The sequence below is a fragment of the Eptatretus burgeri genome, chromosome 3 (assembly GCF_056783735.1).
Source record: "Eptatretus burgeri isolate ZD-2024b chromosome 3, Ebu_testis_v1, whole genome shotgun sequence".
In the NCBI taxonomy this organism is placed as follows: domain Eukaryota; kingdom Metazoa; phylum Chordata; class Myxini; order Myxiniformes; family Myxinidae; genus Eptatretus; species Eptatretus burgeri.
The window spans coordinates 53,843,775-53,864,761 of NC_140963.1; the positions used below are offsets into that span (position 1 = coordinate 53,843,775).

A 20,987-nucleotide genomic window follows, 5' to 3' on the forward strand; every position below is an offset into this window, starting at 1 on the left:
TCAAATGTTTAATGACCACATGATCATCATTCTCTCTCAGTGTTTCAGTTTGACACAGCATCATAACACGTGAAATATCATGTTTCTGTTTACCTCTTCCCCTTGTTTGATTTTTTTTGTGAATTCTTCCTTTTGTGAACCTTCACTCCTTCGACCGACCAGGTTTTGCCCACAGTGCAAGATGAATAGAGTGGCGTTTATGCAAGTCTCGATCAGCCATCTACCCGAAGTGCTGATCATTCAGTTTAAACGGTTCCTGTATGATGGAACGAAACTTGAAAATCATGTGGACTTTCCCATAAGGTGAGCACCTCATCTCCAGGGCTGGCAGGATAGTCAACAGGCACATACACTTGCCTCTGAGTTGTCTTGCCTGGGTTCGAATCTGGACCAAGCTATAAATTGTCATCGTGTTGTTTCACAGGCAGAGCGATTTATCAGTGTGTGTGTCGTCCCTCGGACAGATGTTAAACCGGGTGTCCCGTCCCTGGCATTTGTTGGTGGATGTTAAAAATCCCATGGTGTCCTTAGTGAAGAGTGAGCGAGCTATTTCCAGCAGAAGCGGCGTTCGGGGTGTGCAACGCATGCAATTGTATGGGGTCCCCATGGGTGGGATCTCACTTTGCCCACAAAACATGTCAACTTGTGAGTGGTAATAAACAGTGCAAAGAGAATGCCCCATCAGTCCATCTCAACGAAAGAAAGCAGTGTCACATCATGAATCGATAAAAAAATTTCCCTGATGTTTAATGAAATAGGACGATGACAAAATTGGGGGGTAGGGTTCGTAGTAGTCGTAGAGAAGGCAGGTTAAATGGAATAAAAACGACGTTTAATGTTCACAAATGCAACAATAACCACAATAAAATTTGTGTAATTCTTAATGTTACACATATTCTTAAAAACTAAATATTGATCGGGTGGAATTTGCTAGCAACAGGCAGTGTTTGAGAGAGACTTATTGTGCTTCCCCACAGTGTTCACACATGTCTTTTGATGATGCAGCAGTGCCGAGTGAGCGATGTAGGAAGGTTTCAGCTTTAATAGGTGGAATGGAGTCATCCCAGGACTGAAAGTATCCACTTCTGCTTCGGCAAGTCAGTGGTCTTTCTGTCTTCTACCATCTCCTCTCCGGTCTCGCCCCCCCCCCGACCCCCCGCCCCGCTGTGTCTGCGATTTGTCCCCACCATATTTCCACAGGGAGCTCAACGTCTACCAGCAACCCCATTCTGGCATTCAAAACAGCTGTTCACCACCACCTCTTATCTCCCCCCATCCAAAACCACGATCTTTTCTACCCCCGTTCATCCACCCAAAACCCACCTCCTTCAAATTCCCTGCTTTCCTTCCTGAAAGTCCCTGTAATGTCCATCTTGTATACCACGTGTTCCCCGCCACATCCCTCTCACTTACACAGATCTCCTAATGTCTCTGTTCCCCACTGTTTTGTCCTTCCCTCTCCCACCCCTCTTGTCTCATGCCCCCCTTGCTGGGCGTTGTGTGTTAGCTCCCATTCAAGCCTCAACAAGGTATACAACAACAACAAAAATTAATACATGTTCATATTGTTGAGCAAATCCACACGACAATTTACTGTATGATCACAAAACACCCCCTCATGAGTAAATGGGCACATGAGCATGACAGAATGTTGTGGTTTTTAAAATCAGAGCAGCTGTCCCAAGGATGAAACAAAACGATCACAGCGGTGCTGCAAAGCGAAAAATAGCTCAACAGAAGGGGAAAAGGGAACAAATCACCCAAAATTAACTTTTTACATCACACAATCGACAGAACAAGAAGAAGGGTTCTCGGTCGAGCACATGTGCTGGGGTGTGTTCAGTTACCAATCAGGTTGTAGAGCACTTGCGAAGTGGCTTAAGCACTCAAGCAAGCACTCCAATAAAAGGAACGGGAGATAATGAACGGCTGGCGAGGCAAGCTGATTGGTCATGGAACTCTCCCATCGATCGGCTTTTTGGTGAGTTTGTGTTTATGGCTGCCGGTGAGATGAGGGGTTACAGTTGTTATAACCACAAAAAATAATGAGAAATATATTTACAGAAGCAGCTTTGGGGGATCCCATTATTCTTTTTATGACTGCGAATTATTGCACTATTGTTGTTGTTTTTCTTACTCGTGATATAATTGAGGCTTCTGAAACGGCACTCATAATACCCTCTCCCACCATCAATGGGAACGGCACGACATGGTACACATTCACAAAGATAATTTACATCGCCCAACTCCTGGTGAGGCGGACACATGAAGTTGTCACAACCTTTCTTTATGACCCGTCATCCACTTGGCAAGTTTAATTGGTTGAGATTCCAGAAGTAACGAGTGAATAAATCAACGTCAGACAGACGGATGCTAAAATGCATATTTTAATGTGATGACAGATTGACAGGGCTCACGGGGACCTCACTGGGTCATTATTGCGTTTTGCATGGGGCCCCCAAAGGACGAACGCTGACCCTCATTGCAGGCACCCCAAACATGTTACAAATTCCTGTTCTCACATACAGGGGGCACGGCATCAGCGACAGTGCTGCACCCCTGCGAGAACTGATAACACACAGAAGCATGCCACATCCGAACCACGAATATCTCATCACCAACACTGTGCAATGAGCTATTGGCTTAATTTTGTAACTACTCTCATCACAATACTGTTTTCATTGAAATTCTCTCAACTTACATCACCTATAATTTCCTTTTGCAGAAATATGCATAAATTCTTGTTTCAGGTTTCAATTTTGATTTAATTGACATGCAATGAAATTAACATTCACCCCATCCACTCCCCTCCTTCCCCCAACCTCCCAAAGTGACCTTGACCTCACAGCAAATTGTCTGGATAGTCAAGAGAGCAGCACAGACACGACCTATGATCTATATGCTGTTATCAATCATCATGAGTCCTCTCCCTTCAACCATTATACGAGTATGGCGCAGCTACCACAAAGAAGCACAACAAAGGGGAACCACACCGGTATGTCAGGAAGGCCAATTGGGTGTATTCATTTATTTGAGTGTGTACGTTGTGCTCATTAAATTTGCTACTCTTACTCCGTCCCCCAAACCTCACTTCCCATTTGTTCACTGCTCGATTATTTTGCTGTGAACATAAGCTTTCAAACTCTCTTTACTAACTCATTCACTCCACCCTCCAACTCCCAACACCACCTCCTTCCAAATTTTTCCAATTTCTCCATCTTGAGAGTGTGCTTCTGTATCCATCTTGAGAGTGTGCTTCTGTATCCATCTTGTCCACCCCGTCCATCTTGTCCCCGACCCCTCATTTCTCCTCACATCCCTCATTTGCCAAAGTCTCCCTCTACTTTGTCCTTCAACCATTGAACACCACTCCATTGCTGAAACGTCGAACTTGCTGAGCCTTAATATGTTTGTGTGTTGGACAGGATGGAGGATGTTTGACGACCACAAAGTGAAGGAGATCAATGAAAATGAAGTTTGCACAAATGAGGCATACGTGCTGTTCTACCAATACTGCCAAACATCTTCTACCCAGCCATAACACAGCAAGGCAGGTACAGGTAAAGGAACCTCTTAGAATATCACTGACACAAAAGTTAAGCTTTTTCTACATTGTCTCAGCCTCATGGTGGATATTGTTCAGATATTGCATTTCGTAGATAATCGTAGATTATCAATCGTAGATAAGAGACAAAACAGCACAGGACGAGGTGTTTGAATCTGGGATCCAAGGCTCGATGAGCCAGATTGAGGTGCTGAACATGAGAATGGCATTTTGTGTGAAAATATATTTTCAAAGAGATTGAAGCAAAACTTTTCTGGGCTCCTTTTGATCTGGTTTCTACTTCATGAGTCATGAAGTTACTCACAGATGATTCACTATTCTCTCCTTTGCCTTCTTAAGTTAAAATCAGGTCCAAATCTTACACAATCTTCAGCCATTTCTTCAATGGCTTCAAGAACTTTACCCAATTGCTGGTCTCACAAAGACCACCCCTGCAGCCAATGTCCATTTCATAGTGTGGTGCAACATCAAATATTGTTCCCTCACGAGGTCGTGGAGGATTCAATCGTTAATGACGTATTTCTGGACCAGTTTGTATCGAAGATTACTTGCATTGCATGTGGGAAGATCGGTGACACTCCTTTGTCTTTGTCCATTTCTGCTTCTGTTTTCTTTCCTTCAGACACTCCTTATTTTTTATCCCAAAAAGGTTTATTTTCATGTTTAAAACAAGTCATTTAACTTGAGGGGGAGCACTCGGAAGAGTGCAAAACCTCCACCGCCAATACTGCTTGGTCAATCAAGTGAACCTGATATCCTATTCATTCAGTTTGACGTCAACAGTGCTCACAGAGTTAAAGTTTGCAACTTTCCCTTTTACTTTTAACTTTTACATACTCAATTCATTCGTCATAACTAGATTCCTTGAGACAGAAATTGATTTTCCGTGGGTATATCCACCTGAAGTTCCAAAATCAGCCGCAATTATAATTTTGGCGTTTTTTTGTTGGAAATCACTTATAACATGTAAAAATGCAAAAAAAAGAAATCGAAATTTTGTTGAAAAAAGTTGCAAATAATTTTTTTTCTCTTACAATTTTTTTTTGGGGGGGGGGGGGGGGTTGGAAATCACTTAAAACATGTAGAAATGCAAAAAAAAAAAATTAAAATTTTTTTTAAATTGGCCGCCATAGCGGCCATATTGGATTTTGGACCAGTCCAAAATCTAATGGCATGATCCTTGGACCAGACCTACCCCCCCCCCCCACCAAGTTTCGTCGAAATCCGTCGAGGAGTTTTTTCGTAATACTGTTCACAAACAAACAAACAAACAAACAAACAAACAAATAAACCATCTTGCCAAAAGGTGACCACGTGTGACTTCTTTAAGGTCACACTGAGGTGAACAGAGCTGCTATCCACCAGGAGCGACTCCTTGAGGAATATCTGCCGACGAGAGATTCTGATGAGAATCGTTCTACAGAGTAACCATGAAAAATATGCGTTTGCCTCATAACGTCACCAAATGACGTCATAATGTCTCAAGCTTGACATATCTAGAAAGCACTCATGGAGGTGTTCAATTTGAGGTACGACACGATATGGTTCCTAAAACTTGAAAATTTGAACTTGGGGTCAAATATGTTTGACCTTTGGCGCTAACCATGAAGGTCAAGGCCAATCGCCACCAAAAGTTAATCAGCTGAGTGCCAGACCATGAACTATATTCCCATGAAGTTTGAAGACGATCCGATCAAAATTACTCAAAAAATAAGGGTTTCGTCGACTCCCCTGATTTGTGACAAAGTGACCTTGACCTTTGACCTTGACCTTCAAAATTTTATGCGCTGAAAGGGACCTCTATAGGCCTCTGATATGCGAAGTGACAAAAATTTCCAATGATAACTGTGCTCTGCAGAGTGATTTATACGTGATTACAGACCAAAAAAAACAAAAAAACAAACAAAAAAAAAACATATGAAGGTCAAGGCCAATCGCCACCAAAAATTAATCAGCTGAGCGCCAGACCATGAGCTATATTCCCATGAAGTTTGAAGACGATCCGATCAAAATTACTCAAAAAATAAAGGTTTCGTCGACTCCCCTGATTTGCGCCAAAGTGACCTTGACCTTCAAAATTTTGTGCACTGAAAGGGACCTCTATAGGCCTCTGATATGCGAAGTTACAACAATTTCCGATGATAACTGTGCTCTGCAGAATTTTTTATACGTGATTACAGACAAAAAAAACCAAAAAAACATACAAGCTGTCTAACATATCTTGCAAAAACTTCGTTTTGGCAAGATAACAAACAGAAAGGGGTGAAAACAGTAACCTCCATCCATCTTCGATGGAAGAGGTTAATAACAATGAACATACAATCAAATAGGATCTGAAAGAAAGAAGAGGAGATGAACAAGACAATGAAAGTTGGACAAGCTGCAAATTTGAAGACCTGGAAGCCCTGATGAGATATATATTTATGTATATATATATATATATATATATATATATATATGTTGTTCATCTTTCGGCTGCTCCCGTTAGGGGTCGCCACAGCGGATCATCCGTTATGATCCGCATACTGATTTGGCACAGGTTTTACGCCGGATGCCCTTCCTGACGCAACCCTGGTCGCCTCTTACAACACAGGGATCAGGATTTGGGTTTTGCCATGATTCCGGGCTGCTCTACACCCTGCCCAGTGCAGAGCCCCCGTCCTCAAGCGATCCTCCAACCCAAGCCTCCGAGTAGCCGGATTACAGGCGCACGCCACTACGCCCGGTGTATATATTCTATATCTATATATATATATATATATATCTATATATATATATATATATATATATATATATATATATATATATATATATATATATATATATATATATATATATATACATATATATATACATATATGTGTATATATATATACATATATATATGTATATATCTATATTGTTACGTCTGAGGGGGGGGGGGTATGCATTCAAAGGGTAATTAGGATGTTTAATTAGGTATGCCATGCTGTTCGAGTTGTACCAGGATCTCGATGTAATAAGTAGCAATTCAGTGGTGATAAATTGTCCAGTAAATGTCCATTTCTTCAAGGGGAAAATGATAATTGTCACGTAATTAGATAGGGAAACGGGTTAGGGTAAGTGTGTCTGCGTAAACCCCTTTTAGTATTCCCTGGAGCCTTGCCGTGACGTCACAGGACAGTGCTGCGGATGGCTCCGCCCCGTGATCACGATTGGCGGAAGGCGACGGCGGAGGGCCAATAAAACGGCTCGATTGGAAGTGACGAGGACTCGAGGATAAAAAGGTTCTGTTCGGGGAAAAGGGGGCGGGGGGGAGGAAGAAGATCGATAAAGAAAAACCGTTTTTGGTGGAGGTTGTTGTGCTGGGGCGTGCTGTTTTGTTGCGCTGATTCGATCCTGGATTCATCGTGTCTCGTGGCCTTGCTGTGCCTCGTGCCTCACTTCGGTTGGCTCTGGGGTTCTGCTGGCTCGGAGTACGGGGTCGAACGGCGGGCGGACCTGCTTCCCTCTCCTGCTCGCAACTTGGCTCCAGAACTGGCTCCCTGGCGGCTGTGAGCGGACTTGCGCCGACACCAGGAGGTCGACAGCACCACGGTGTCTCCTGCCCCTGACGAGCGCAACGCCAGCTCGTCCGACGCCAATCCAGGGACTGTTGCGTCTACACCACGGGCCAGCCTGACCACCAGGACCAGCTACGTTTTGTGTGTGTGTGTGTGTGTGTGTGTGTGTGTGTGTGTGTGTGTGTGTGTGTGTGTGTGTGTGTGTGTGTGTGTGTGTGTGTGTGTGTGTACCTGGCGCCTTAGAGGGTTTGAGATTTGTATATCCGTTGGAATTGTTTGTGTTTTCCCCACGCCCGAAACCACACCAACATCCCCGTCGAATCGCCCCGGATCCCTCCTCTTGCCGAGTCTTATTATTTCTGGTTAGAGAAATAAACATTATTAACTCAGTGAAAAGCGACTCGTGCCACCTTCCTCGTCCCGTTTGCGGTTGAGCGATTAAAACCGCCATCTTTGGGTAATAAAAAAATAAACCGCCTCCATCGTTTCGGCTCATTCTACGTTGGCTGGACTGTTCAAGTCCCGTGGACGTCACAATATGTATATATATATATATATATATATATATATATATATATATATATATGTATATCTTCTTCTTCTTTCGGCTGGTCCCGTTCGGGGTCGCCACAGCGGATCATCCGTATGATCCGCATAGTGATTTGGCACATGTTTTACGCCGGATGCCCTTCCTGACGCAACCCTGGTCGCCTCTTACGACACAGGGATATGGTACACCTATTTTAACCGGGGTATACACCGGCCCAGTACACTGGTACTCATTTCGCCAACCTTGGAAGGATGACAGGCTGAGTGAACCCCCTGGTGTATTAATTCAGTGGCTCAACGGGGATTGAACTCAGGACCTTTTGGATCCCAAGGCGCTGCCCTCACCACTGCGCCAACACCAGGATATATATATATATATATATATATATATATATATATATATATATATATATATATATATATATATATATATATATATATATATATATATATATGTTTATATACCTATATATATACATATATATATATATATATATACATATATATATATACCTATATATATACATATATATATATATATATATATATATATATATATATATATACATATATATATATACCTATATATATACATATATATATATATATATATATATATATATATATATATAGAGCCTGGTGTTGGCGCAGTGGTTAGGGCAGCAGCTTGGGATCCAAAAGGTCCTGAGTTCAAGCCCCGTTGGGCCACTGAATTAATACACCAGGGGGTTGACTCAGCCTGTCATCCTTCCGAGGTCGGCGAAATGAGTACCAGTATACTGGGCCGGTATATACCCCGGTTAAAATAGGTGTACCATATCCCTGTGTCGTAAGAGGCGACCAGGGTTGCGTCAGGAAGGGCATCCGGCGTAAAACATGTGCCAAATCACTATGCGGATCATACGGATGATCCGCTGTGGCGACCCCGAATGGGAACAGCCGCAAGAAGAAGAAGAAGATATATATATATATATATATATATATATATATATATATATATATATATATATATATATATATATATATATATATATATATATATATTGTCGCGGATTCGCGCCCGCCGGCGTGCGAACGGCCACGTAACTCGAATCGCGGCACGTCGCCCACCGGACGGACAATCCAGTCGTGACCCTCTCGGACTAACGCTGGGAACCAGTCATGGGTGGACCTTTCGGTCTCACCGCGATCGTGCCAATCGGCCCCCGCGTGGGATAGGGTTGCTCGCCAAATTCGACCTACCTAAGTACCCACACGGAGGGTAGACCGGGCGATCGCACCTCGCCGCAGGTCGACTTCGGACACGGGCCACTTAAGCGACCCGTTCCGTACTATCGGGATAACCGAGCGGTGTTATTCGTCGACCTCGACGATTCGATTAATTATCGGGCGTCTGAACCCACGACCAACCCTTTACGTGAAGCAAGATGAGGATTCAATGAAAGAAATGACGAAGCGAAGCGGGAAAACAGTTCAACAATAAGCACATTTATTTCGCGGCACACGGGAAGCACACATATACAATTCCACCAAAAGCACATGTAAAAGAAGAAGACAAAAAGCAAATGCAACAATGCAGATCTATCCGACTACCGGGCACTCGGCAACACTTATACAATTTTACTTCACAGACGGCGCTGACAACACACATTCCCAAAGCAAAAGAAAAGAGAACCACCCTCCAGGATGAGGGGGTAGGCGGGCCTGGGGCCGAGACCGTGTCGGGCCTACCCGTCTGATGATGAGACGCGGAGCGGCGGTGGTGCCTCAACTCCGCGGGCCTCGCGGACGGTGTCTGGTAGGGGGTGGGAAGGGGGCCCCCTTTTGTCGCACTATCTCAGCGCGGGGGGAAACAGGAGGGGGTTGCTGATGCTCGGGGAAAGGAGGATTTCACAAAATCGTGGGTCCCGCGATGAGCGTCTCCACCACGACCTCGGTCGCGCCGCCGGCCTTTCTCTCCGCAGTTCCCCGAATCCGACGCGAGCACCCCCTCGTCCGCCTTCGCCGCCTCTCCACAGCTCCGTCCTCTTCACTCCGACTCCGCGAACTCCCAACTGCGAACTGCCACTTCAACTCAACTCTTCCTCCGCTTCCAACTCAACTCTTCCTCCTGCGAACTGAACTGCCTCGACTGACGAACGCGGCCCCTAATATCCCCCGTGGCCTCGCTCCTTCATCTTTGACCCTCTGCCTCCGACCTTTCACCTCTCTTGCTGGCTCCCCATTGGCCCGAGGAAAAGTGGGCGTGAATGCTTTTTGATCCATGAATTTGCATATAGCGACCGCCCTCCAACGCCCTGGAGGCGGGGTCGCCAAATCGCCCCTCGCTCACCGATTGGACGGAACAAAAGTGGGCGTGAGTCGTTTTTGATCCGTTTTTCTGCGGAAAGTCCGCGATGCTTTTGAACACGCTGCTCGGTGCGCGCTCTACACGAGTCCAGCATCGGTGCCCACGAGTGGCGCGAGATGACGGTGATGCGATGGTGGTGAGTTGTGACGGTAAAGGTCGTGGCGGTTGTGGTGAAGCGACGTTGTGGTTGGTGGTTGTTGTTGTGATGGCTGTTGAGACGTGGTTGGTGGTGGTAATAATGGCGGTTGGTCCAAAATAAAGATAGTAAAAGAAAAACGGCTATCCTGAAGAGTCGCAGCCCTCATGAATGACATTTATCCCCTCTAGACAACGGGTTTGGGCCTAACTACACATCTACTTACTGAGATATCTCAGCGAAGGGACCTGAATGGTGGTTTGCGAATTTGGTCAACCACAACAATATATTGTTACGTTTGAGGGGGGTATGCATTCAAAGGGTAATTAGGATGTTTAATTAGGTATGCCATGCTGTTCGAGTGTATCAGGATCTCGATGTAATAAGTAGCAATTCAGTGGTGATAAGTTGTCTAGTAAATGTTCATTTCTTCAAGGGGGAAATGATAATTGTCACGTAATTAGATAGGGATACGGGATAGGGTAAGTGTGTCTGCGTAAACCCCTTTTAGTATTCTCTGGAGGCTGGCCGTGACGTCACAGGAAAGTGCTGCGGATGGCTCCGCCCCGTGATCACGATTGGCGGAAGGCGACGGCGGTGGGCCAATAAAACGGCTCGATTGGAAGTGACGAGGACGGGAGGATAAAAAGGTTCTGTTCGGGGTCGAAAAAGAAGAGGAAGAAGATCGGGACAAAAAGATCGTGTTTTTTGGGGGGTGGAGGTTGTTGTGCTGGAAGCGTGCTTGTTGTTGCGTGGATTCGATCCTGTTTTTCATCGTGTCTTGGAGCCTTGCTGAGCCTCGTGCCTCACCTTGGTTGGCTCTGGGGTTCTGCTGACTCGGAGTACGGGGTCGAACGGCGGGCGGACCTGCCTCCCTCTCCTGCTCGCAACTTGGCACCAGAACTGGTTCCCTGGCGGCTGTGAGCGGACTTGGGCCAGGACCAGGAGGTCGACAGCACCACGGTTTCTCCTGCCCCCCCTGACGAGAGCAAGGCCAGCTCGTCCGACGCCAATCCAGGGACAGTTGCGTCCACACCACGGTCCAGCCTGACCACCAGAAATAGCTACGTTTTGTGTCTGTGCGTGTGTGTGTGTGTGTGTGTGTGTGTGTGTGTGTGTGTGTGTGTGTGTACTTGGCGCCTTAGAGGGTTTGAGATTTGTATATTCATTGGAATTGTCTGTGTTTTCCCCACGCCCGATCCTACACCATCCCGTCGAATCGTCCCGGATCCCTCTTCTTGCCGAGTCTTGTTATTTCTGGTTAATAATAAAAACAAATAAACATCATCAACTCAGTGAAAAGCGACTCGTGCCACCTTCCTCGTCCCGTTTGCGGTAGAGCGATTAGAACCGCCATGTTTGGGTTATAAATAAATAAACCGCCTCCATCGTTTCGGCTCATTCTACGTTGGCGGGACAGTTCAAGTCCCGTGGACGCCACATTGGTGTCAGGGTGTTGGATGTTCGAACCCCTCTAAATTATATTTGGTATCAGGAGAATATACCAAGATTAAAATCTCGCCACGAATTGGAATATAAAATTACTGCAGAAAAGCGCGCGAGCGCGGGAAAATTTTGGAGGGAGTTTTCAAATTAAATTTAATTGGTGGCAAACGGGACTTCTGCACCATGGCGGATGTGCAGATGTTTGAGGAGGAAGGCCACATGTCTGGCAGCGAGTCGGGGGAAGAAGGGAGAGACGGGGGTAGGGTTGGAACCTCCCCCATTCCGAGCGTGGTCCGTGCTTCATTGCCCGTAATGGAGCCGGCAGCGCCGGAAACCGGTGCGATGACGATCCAGACACTGTTGGAACGTTTAATAGCGGACATGACGGTACAAATGGCAAATCAATTCGTGACACAGAGGGCAGAAATGACGGCACAAATGGAAAATCAATTCGTGACACAGAGGGCAGAAATGACGGCACAAATGGAAAATCAATTCGTGACACAGAGGGCAGAAATGACGGCACAAATCGCAAAAATGACGGCACAGGGGGCAGAAATGACAGATCAATTGGGGGTAATGGGGGAACAGTTGGGTGCACGGATTGATTTAATGAGGGATGAATTGGGGGAAAAGATGGAGAAAATGAAAACTGAGATGCAGGAGTGTGTGGATGTTAAATTGGGAGAAATGCAAAGCAAATTCGAGGATAGATTGGAGGAAACAAAGGTAGAAATTACATTGGAGGGGGAAAATATACAAAAAAAATTGGTAGATAAAATTGATGCAACGAACATTCGGGTTGATAAAGTGGATGAAAGCCTGGAACGTCATCGTGCCTGTGTGGATGCTCGTATGCAGCTGCAAGTTGAAGAGTGGGGAGAGCTGAGGAAGCAAGGGATGAATTTGGCGGAGGAGGTAAAAGGATTGGAGGCTCGTTTGGACGAACAAGATAAAATTATGAGCCAAGATGAAGTCTTGGATAAAGGCCTGGTAGAGCCGTCTTTTGTAAGTAGAGTGTCCGGGTTGGTTGAGGAGCAGCTACAAACTCGCGACGGAGCCTTGGAGGAGGTTGTGCGGGCCGAGAAGATCCTGCGGGAAGAGGTGAATCGGTCAATTCAACGTTTGGAACAGGAGGCAAAATTGACCCATTTGACCCTCACCACAAAACATCTTTGGCCACAGTGGGCTCCGAAATTGGATACGCAGCCACAAGGGTGTTTGATCCCTGGGCCGGATTCGGACAAGGGAGAAACTGAGAAGCGGGCCACCGTAAAAGTGATCCCCCTGGTAAATTTCGACGGGTCAGGGAGCGTTGAAGCTTTTCTGACGCAATTTGAGTGCATTTCCCGACTAAACGGGTGGAATGAGCGGGAACGTACAGGGAATTTGGTGGCAACGTTGCGGGGACCAGCCGCAGATGTGTTAAACGTGATCGCGGAGGGATGTTGACCAGCTCCCACATTTGCGAGGCGTTGAGCCGTCGGTTTGGGTTCGCGGCAAACTGTGATCTGGTGCGGGCCCAGCTCCAGCACCGCAGATTAAAGCCGGGTGAGAGTGCAGGAGCTGGCACAGGACATTTACCAATCAGTCAGGATCGCGTATCGGGACCTTACAGTGGAGGCATGGGACAGACTGGCACTAGAGAAATTTTTAGCTGCTCTTCCTGACCCTGAGGTCCGAGCGCTAGTGGAGTTACAGGATCCACCCACCGTGCACCGAGCGACTGAATGCGCAGCCAGGCTGGCCTCGTGGAGGCGGCCGGGTCGGGTGCCCGAGAGGCCATCGGTGACGGTCCGACAGGCGGAGATCCAGGATCAGGGAGGGGGGCTGGGAGAAATTGGCATTACCCAAATGTTTCAGGAAATTTGCCAGAAACTGTCAAGTTTGATAAAGGGTAATCCGGTAGTTAGTGCGCCAAAGCGGCGGGGTCCAGCCCAGCCAATAGAGCAATTTGATTATGGCCGAGGGGGTCCGGAACCGGAAGAGACATTTCACCGATACTCACGGGGGCCTTTTATGGGGAGTTGTTTCCGGTGCGGGCGAAGAGGACACATGCAACGATATTGCCGGTACCCGGCGATGGAGGGACCCTCCAATAGACTTTTAGACTCGGAGAGGGTGAATCCTCCTGCTGAACGGCCAGGTCTATGCGATGCCCTTTCATAGGTCAGGTCCGGAGATCACTGTCGGGGGTCGGGGAGACTAGATTGGGCTGAGCATATACGGCCATGCTCGGCTGCTGAGATTGTGGCGAAGTGCCCTCCTTTGGTGGAAAAAAATGAATTGTGGGAAAATTGGCATGTGTTTGTAAGTTCTGCTGGGTTTTAGAGTGACAATCGGGACAGTGGGTAATTGGTAACAAAGCGGGCACAAGTGGCTGTCCAATGGCTGGTGCGTGGATCGGGTGAGAAGTGCTGTGTGAGTTGTTTTAAGTTAAGAAGTGAAATGTATGGTGCACACATTGATTTTTTTATTGGACATGGTGTGGTAACAGGGAAGGTCATGGTCGGCGAAGTGTTAGAAATGTAGGTGTCACATGTAAGGCCGATGGGGTGGGGGAGTCATGTGGGTTTTGTGGGTGGGGATGATGTGCTTGTCCACAGGGATTGCTGAAGCTCACGGTGAGCGTGAATTGCGACCCCCTTCAAGGAGATTCACCACCTGGTGGCTAATGGTGACCGTGTCTGGAGGCAACTGGGAGAGGGTCTGGTTGGGCGACCAAGGCGGGTAGGACCTTGGCGACCCAGGAAGGCCAGAGGAGCCAGTGAGACCCCTTCCAGAGTGTTGTACGGGATTAGAGCTGATGGCTACCAGGGGGGTGGGAATCAAAGGGAGCGGGGCGGAGAAACGTCCGGGTTGGACTAAAGCTTACCTGTGGGCATGGTTGCACCTGAGATGCCCCCATCATCTTGTGGTAACCCACCCCACGGCCACGACGGGATTCAGCCTGCATGATTAAAATGAGGACCATGACCTAGAAATGTGATGATGACCATGGTGTGAGTGTTGTGAAGATGTATGAGTCCCACTCGATCCCGCACAACTTGACATGTGCAGCAAGGGCATGATGTCCGCATAATTTTGGGGCAAGCAAATTTGAAAATTGGCTCCCCAGGTAACGCTGGGTCTATTAGCATCCACTGGGGGAGGCGGTCAAGTGTAAATATCCTGTGAATAGTGTCGTTAAGGCTTAGAGTAGGAATGTAAAGTATAAGTGTTGTGTTTTTGTGGAACCTTTTGTTTCCCCTCCCCAGATCACTGGAAGAGTGCTGGGCAAGAGCGATGATCCAGAGGATGGAATGCAACTTCACTCATTGCTCTCATGTGATAAAATAAAAAATAATAAAAAAAAAATAAATGAATGATTGTTTCGGCTAGGATAAGGCCATAAGGGGGTCGTACATTAAGCAGGATAGGCAAGTTAGCTGCGACTCGCTGCCAATTGCCCCTCCTACTTTATTTCGTTAGGTTAATTAGGTGTGAGTCAGTAAGTGTTAAGGCTGGTACGGTAGCGCCTGTGATATACCTTGCAGGAGCTGCGGTACCAGAGAAGGGGGCAGTGTTACGTTTGAGGGGGGGGTATGCATTCAAAGGGTAATTAGGATGTTTAATTAGGTATGCCATGCTGTTCGAGTGTATCAGGATCTCCATGTATTAAGTAGCAATTCAGTGGTGATAAGTTGTCTAGTAAATGTTCATTTCTTCAAGGGGGAAATGATAATTGCCACGCAATTAGATAGGGATGCGGGATAGGGTAAGTGTGTCTGCGTAAACCCCTTTTAGTATTCTCTGGAGGCTGGCCGTGACGTCACAGGACAGTGCTGCGGATGGCTCCGCCCCGTGATCACGATTGGATAAAAAGGTTCTGTTCGAGGTTGAAAAAGAAGAGGAAGAAGATCGGGACAAAAAGATCGTGTTTTTTTTGGGGTGGAGGTTGTTGTGGTGGAAGCGTGCTTGAAGTTGCGCGGATTCGATCCTGTTTTTCATCGTGTCTTGGAGCCTTGCTGAGCCTGGGTTCTGCTGACTCGGAGTACGGGGTCGAACGGCAGGCGGACCTGCCTCCCTCTCCTGCTCGCAACTTGGCGCCAGAACTGGTTCACTGGCGGCTGTGAGCGGACTTGGGCCAGGACCAGGAGGTCGACAGCACCACGGTTTCTCCTTCCCCCCTGACGAGAGCAAGGCCAGCTCGTCCGACGCCAATCCAGGGACAGTTGCGTCCACACCACGGTCCAGCCTGACCACCAGAAATAGCTACGTTTTGTGTCTGTGTGTGTGTGTGTGTGTGTGTGTGTGTGTGTGTGTGTGTGTGTGTGTGTGTGTGTGTGTATACTTGGCGCCTTAGAGGGTTTGAGATTTGTATATTCATTGGAATTGTCTGTGTTTTCCCCACGCCCGATCCCACACCATCCCTTCGAATCGCCCTGGATCCCTCTTCTTGCCGAGTCTTGTTATTTCTGGTTAATAATAAAAACAAATAAACATCATCAACTCAGTGAAAAGCGACTCGTGCCACCTTCCTCGTCCCGTTTACGGTAGAGCGATTAGAACCGCCATGTTTGGGTTATAAATAAATAAACCGCCTCCATCATTTCGGCTCATTCTACGTTGGCGGGACTGTTCAAGTCCCGTGGACGCCACAATATATATATGAATATATATATATATATATATATATATATATATATATATATATATATGTATATATGTATATATGTATATATGTATATATATATATATATGTAGGGTAAGAATACTGATTCTGGCTCACTTTTCCCCATGTAAATGAATGGGGGATTTTCAGCGATTCATATTTTTTTTCCCTAAAAATAAATCCCCTTTTTATCCCAAGGTATATTTATTTGTCTCCCCTTTTAACTTGGAGGTTGAACCTCATTGAATTGAACACCTGGGGGTTGAACAGCTCACTCATTGAACTTATAAAGATTTGTTCATTCTCAAATTCCTTCAATAGTTTAATTTTCTTTGCACAATAATCCCCATCTAAAATATTGACAAACAAAACATTTGAATCTTTATATTTTTTAAGATACCCCATTTGTGCCATTACGAAATGATAAACTTCTCTTAATGCTCTTGTTTGACCACCTCCTGAGCCACAGGTTATTTTTTGTTAAGCCCCGCCCACTTTTCTTTAAGCCCCGCCCACTTTTGTTAAGCCCCGCCCACTTTCCACAAGGTATTCAATAAGCCCCGCCCACTTTTGCTAAGCTCCGCCCACTTTTCATGAGGTATTTTTTCTAAGCCACGCCCACTTTTCCTAAGCCCCGCCCACTTTTACTAAGCTCCGCCCACTTTTCATAAGGTATTTTTTCTAAGCCACGCCCACTTTTCCTAAGCCCCGCCCACTTTTGCTAAGCTCCGCCCACTTTCCATGAGGTATTTTTTCTAAGCCACGCCCACTTTTCCTAAGCCCCGCCCACTTTTGCTAAGCTCCGCCCACTTTTCATAAGGTATTTTTCCTAAGCCACGCCCACTTTTCCTAAGCTCCGCCTACTTTTGCTAAGCCCCGCCCACTCTTACATCATTTCCAGTTCATCTCTGACTCACAAAGAAATCACTAGAAAATTACAGGATGTTATGGTTTTGAAAAATTTCCCAATGAAGGCTTGCCTAGGCTTGCCCAGGGAATTTCCAAAGGAAACCACACCCACCAGTCTTTCTCTATAAAAGCTTCAAACCCAGGCTCCATTTTAAACATTTGTTTTTGCTGGCAATGGTGTTCTGTGTGCTTGTCTCGAACTGTCTGTCTTCTATGGAACTAAACCTTCAAGTTGATGAACTGGATTCAAACCTCTTATCTATTGAGGTAAGATTTTTTATTTTCCTATTTTCAAACTTTGATTGAAGCATACTCATTTAATAATTAAATAACTTAATTAATACATTATTATTTTCTCTCACAGGAAATTGTGTCTGAAATACGAAATGAAAATACTGCTTTTGCTACAACTTGGGGGAAATTGTTGGCTTGGTTGAAGACCTTATGAGCGACCAAGACCTTGAGTGGGATGACTTTGGTGTTCCTTGGAACTCTCTGTCTTGTATGGAACTAAACCTTCAAGTTGATGAACTGGATTCAAACCTCTTATCTATTGAGGTAAGATTTTTTATTTTCCTATTTTCAAACTTTGATTGAAGCATACTCATTTAATAATTAAATAACTTAATTAATACATTATTATTTTCTCTCACAGGAAATTGTGTCTGAAATACGAAATGAAAATACTGCTTTTGCTACAACTTGGGGCGAAATTGTTGGCTTGGTTGAAGACCTTATGAGCGACCAAGACCCACAGAACGAGTTCGTCCTTGATGACCCAACCAAAGAGTTATACCTTGGAGACCAGCAAAATCCTGAAAAAGAGTTTTACAGCAATAGTACTCATTGTGAGTTATCAAGACAATACCCACTGAACAAGTTATACCTTGATGAGCCAGAATACAAGTTTTACCTTGGAGACTCACAAATTTTGAAAAAATCAAGAAATGAGTTCTGCCTTGATGGTTTAAATAACTACCTTGGAGACTCAGGAAAAGGGTTCTGCCAAGATGGTTCTAAATATGGGGCCTACCTTGGAGACTCACAAATTTTGAAAAAATCAGTAAATGAGTTCTGCCTTGATGGTTTAAATAACTACCTTGGAGACTCAGGAAAAGGGTTCTGCCAAGATGGTTCTAAATATGGGGCCTACCTTGGAGACTCACAAATTTTGAAAAAATCAGTAAATGAGTTCTGCCTTGATGGTTTAAATAACTACCTTGGAGACTCAGGAAAAGGGTTCTGCCAAGATGGTTCCAAATATGGGTCCTACCTTGGAGACTCACAAATTTTGAAAAAATCAGTAAATGAGTTATCCTTAAGAGACTTTGTAAGTTGGTTTTACTTTGAATACTTGAAATGTGGGTTCTGGATTGATAACTCACAATGTGATACATATCTTGGAAACTCAACGGGAATGTGGTTATACCTTGAAGACTTGGAAAGTTGGGTTTATGTTGGACACTTGAAACTTTTTTGGGGGCTTTTATTTATTTATTTATTTATTTATTATTATTATTATTTTATTTATTTATATTTTGGAGACTTTTGGAGTTGCTATCACTCTTTGGGATCTAAACCTATCAATGTAGTTCTTTGTCGGATGGTGCTTGATGGGAGCAAGATCAAGAAAGTTCTGGGAAGAAAGTGCAGGCTTACTCCCCCTTTTTACGTCATCAAACCTGAAAGCCTTAAAAGACAGAATTGGAAGAAGAGAAAAAAACAAAAAATATATATTGTTCGTTCTGGGAAGAAAGTGCAGGCTTACTCCCCCTTTCTACGTCATCAAACCTTGCCTTAAAAGACAGAATTGGAAGAAGAAAAAAAAAACGTAAAAATATATATATATAGGTGGAAATCTCATTTTGAAAAAGACATTGTGTTGGGCGAGGATTGAGTTGGGGTTGAGATTTTGAATGTGAGGGTTGGGGTTGAGATTTTGAATGTGAGGGTTGGGACACACACACATACACATCAACAAACAAAAGTTAAGCCTTGACTATTCAGTTGAGGATTCTGTGTTTGGGGTTCACAGATCTAAGAACGTCCACCCTTGACACACATTATATACTGTTATACACCTCGGACTTGGCCCTCGAGTGTCCACAACGGTGTATAGTAGGAGGGAGTGAAGCGCCAACCTATTGCTCCCATTGCACACACACACACACACACACACACACACAAACAAAAGTTAAACCTTGACTATTCAGTTGAGGATTCTGTGTTTAGGGTTCACAGATCTAAGAACGTCCCCCTTGACACACATTATATACTGTTATACACCTCGGACTTGGCCCTCGAGTGTCCACAAAGGTGTATTATCTGCTTAGTTTTGTCTTTTGTAATTCCTGTGAATAAAATGAACCTAAAATCTCTTCCCCTTCCAAATCATATATTTTATAAGTCCAAGGAACTGTATCTATTACATCAACAATTTTAAAAAGTTCTTTCGTCCATCGTTCAGTAAAACCCTTTTCAAAATGAGATTTCCACCTATATATTCTTACGATATCACCAACTTTGAACTTAGGTTTTCTGACATTAATCTCTTTTTCATATTTTAATTTTGTAAATGTTTCTGATGGCTTCATATTCGTTGACGTGTGAATCGTGTCATTATACTTATCCACAATATCCTGAATAAAAGATGACCATTGTTGTGAACCGAGTTGTGTGAATTTTTTATATAGTCTCTCTTTTAAGGTACGATTAAAACGTTCAACAACAACTGCCTTCCCTTCATTAAAGGTACTGTATAATGTAATACTGTTATTTTTAGAGAGTTCATAAATGTCTTGTTATAAAACTCTCTACCCTCATCAGTCCACAATTTCTTAGGTTTTCTCTTACTTTTATTAAATATCTGTTGAAAAGCTAACATAAGAGTATTACCTGTTTTGTTTTTTAAAGGGACAACCCACGCATATCTACTCCTCAAATCAATAACGGTTAAAGCATACTTGTACCCCTTATCATTATTGAGTTCAATCAAATCAGCAGACCAGATATAATCAACTTCCTTGGAATAAACTTTCCTTCTCTGAAACTTTGTGAATATTGGTTTATGTAATTCATCAGCTAATTGCTCTTCAGTCTTAATGGCATCATTAGAGCCTATAAGTTTTTGAATTTCCAAGTCCAAGTTTCAATTTAGCACTAATCATCTTCTTCACGATGAACCTATCAACTTTTTCTCTCAAGGTTGGATTTTGTATCAGAGACAAATTATACAACATTTCTCTATCGGCTTCATGCTTTTCTTCCAACGTTGTGGTATTCCCATAATCAATATCGTGTCTCATGCACACTTCATCAACTCTATTGATTGGTTTACTCCAGGATTTAGGATTGTCTGCCTCATCTAATCTTTTATCCAAGTTTGTGCCTGGACCACAGAAAGAATAACCTGGAAGATGTAATTCCCCTGGTATTCCAGTAGTTGTAAATTTACTTCCTGATAAAAACTTTTGTATATCTCCTCCGAGTTTGTGTTTGGAGATAAATTGATTTTTTTGAACCACACACCGAACATATACCTTTTTGTATAACCCTGTTATTTTTACTTTTAATATATGAAATATTTTTAGTATTAGTTTTCTTTTTACATTTGAGACAATAACTCATTTATTTATGAGAAAAATTTCTGCAGAGTGCAAAAACCTTTTTAGTTTCCAACATGCACATTTGAATCTTAATTTTTAAAACATAAAGAATCCTTAGAAATGCCTTCACTCTCTCCTCCATTTATTTAAGAAAAAACTTGAATTAAAATGAATAGCTTGACGATGCTAATAGTTTTGTTGAAAGTATTGCAAATAGACTTGTTAATTCTT

At 44.4% G+C, this 20,987-nt stretch overlaps 1 protein-coding gene and 1 long non-coding RNA gene across 2 annotated transcripts in view; both read left to right on the forward strand.

The window, feature by feature from the left end:
• Positions 1-20,987, forward strand: part of LOC147029906 (ubiquitin carboxyl-terminal hydrolase 2-like) — a 66,101-nt gene that overhangs the window by 7,681 nt on the left and 37,433 nt on the right. The window contains exons 5-7 of the mRNA XM_085872144.1: positions 163-303; positions 2,832-2,995; positions 3,426-3,560. Of these exons, the coding sequence (XP_085728270.1) occupies positions 163-303; positions 2,832-2,995; positions 3,426-3,541 (421 nt within the window). The 3' untranslated portion in view covers positions 3,542-3,560. The remainder of the gene's footprint in view (positions 1-162; positions 304-2,831; positions 2,996-3,425; positions 3,561-20,987) is intronic.
• On the forward strand, positions 17,322-18,096 carry LOC147029907 (uncharacterized). Its single transcript, XR_015056132.1, has 3 exons — positions 17,322-17,418; positions 17,516-17,709; positions 17,807-18,096. It is a non-coding gene; the product is annotated as an uncharacterized LOC147029907 (long non-coding RNA).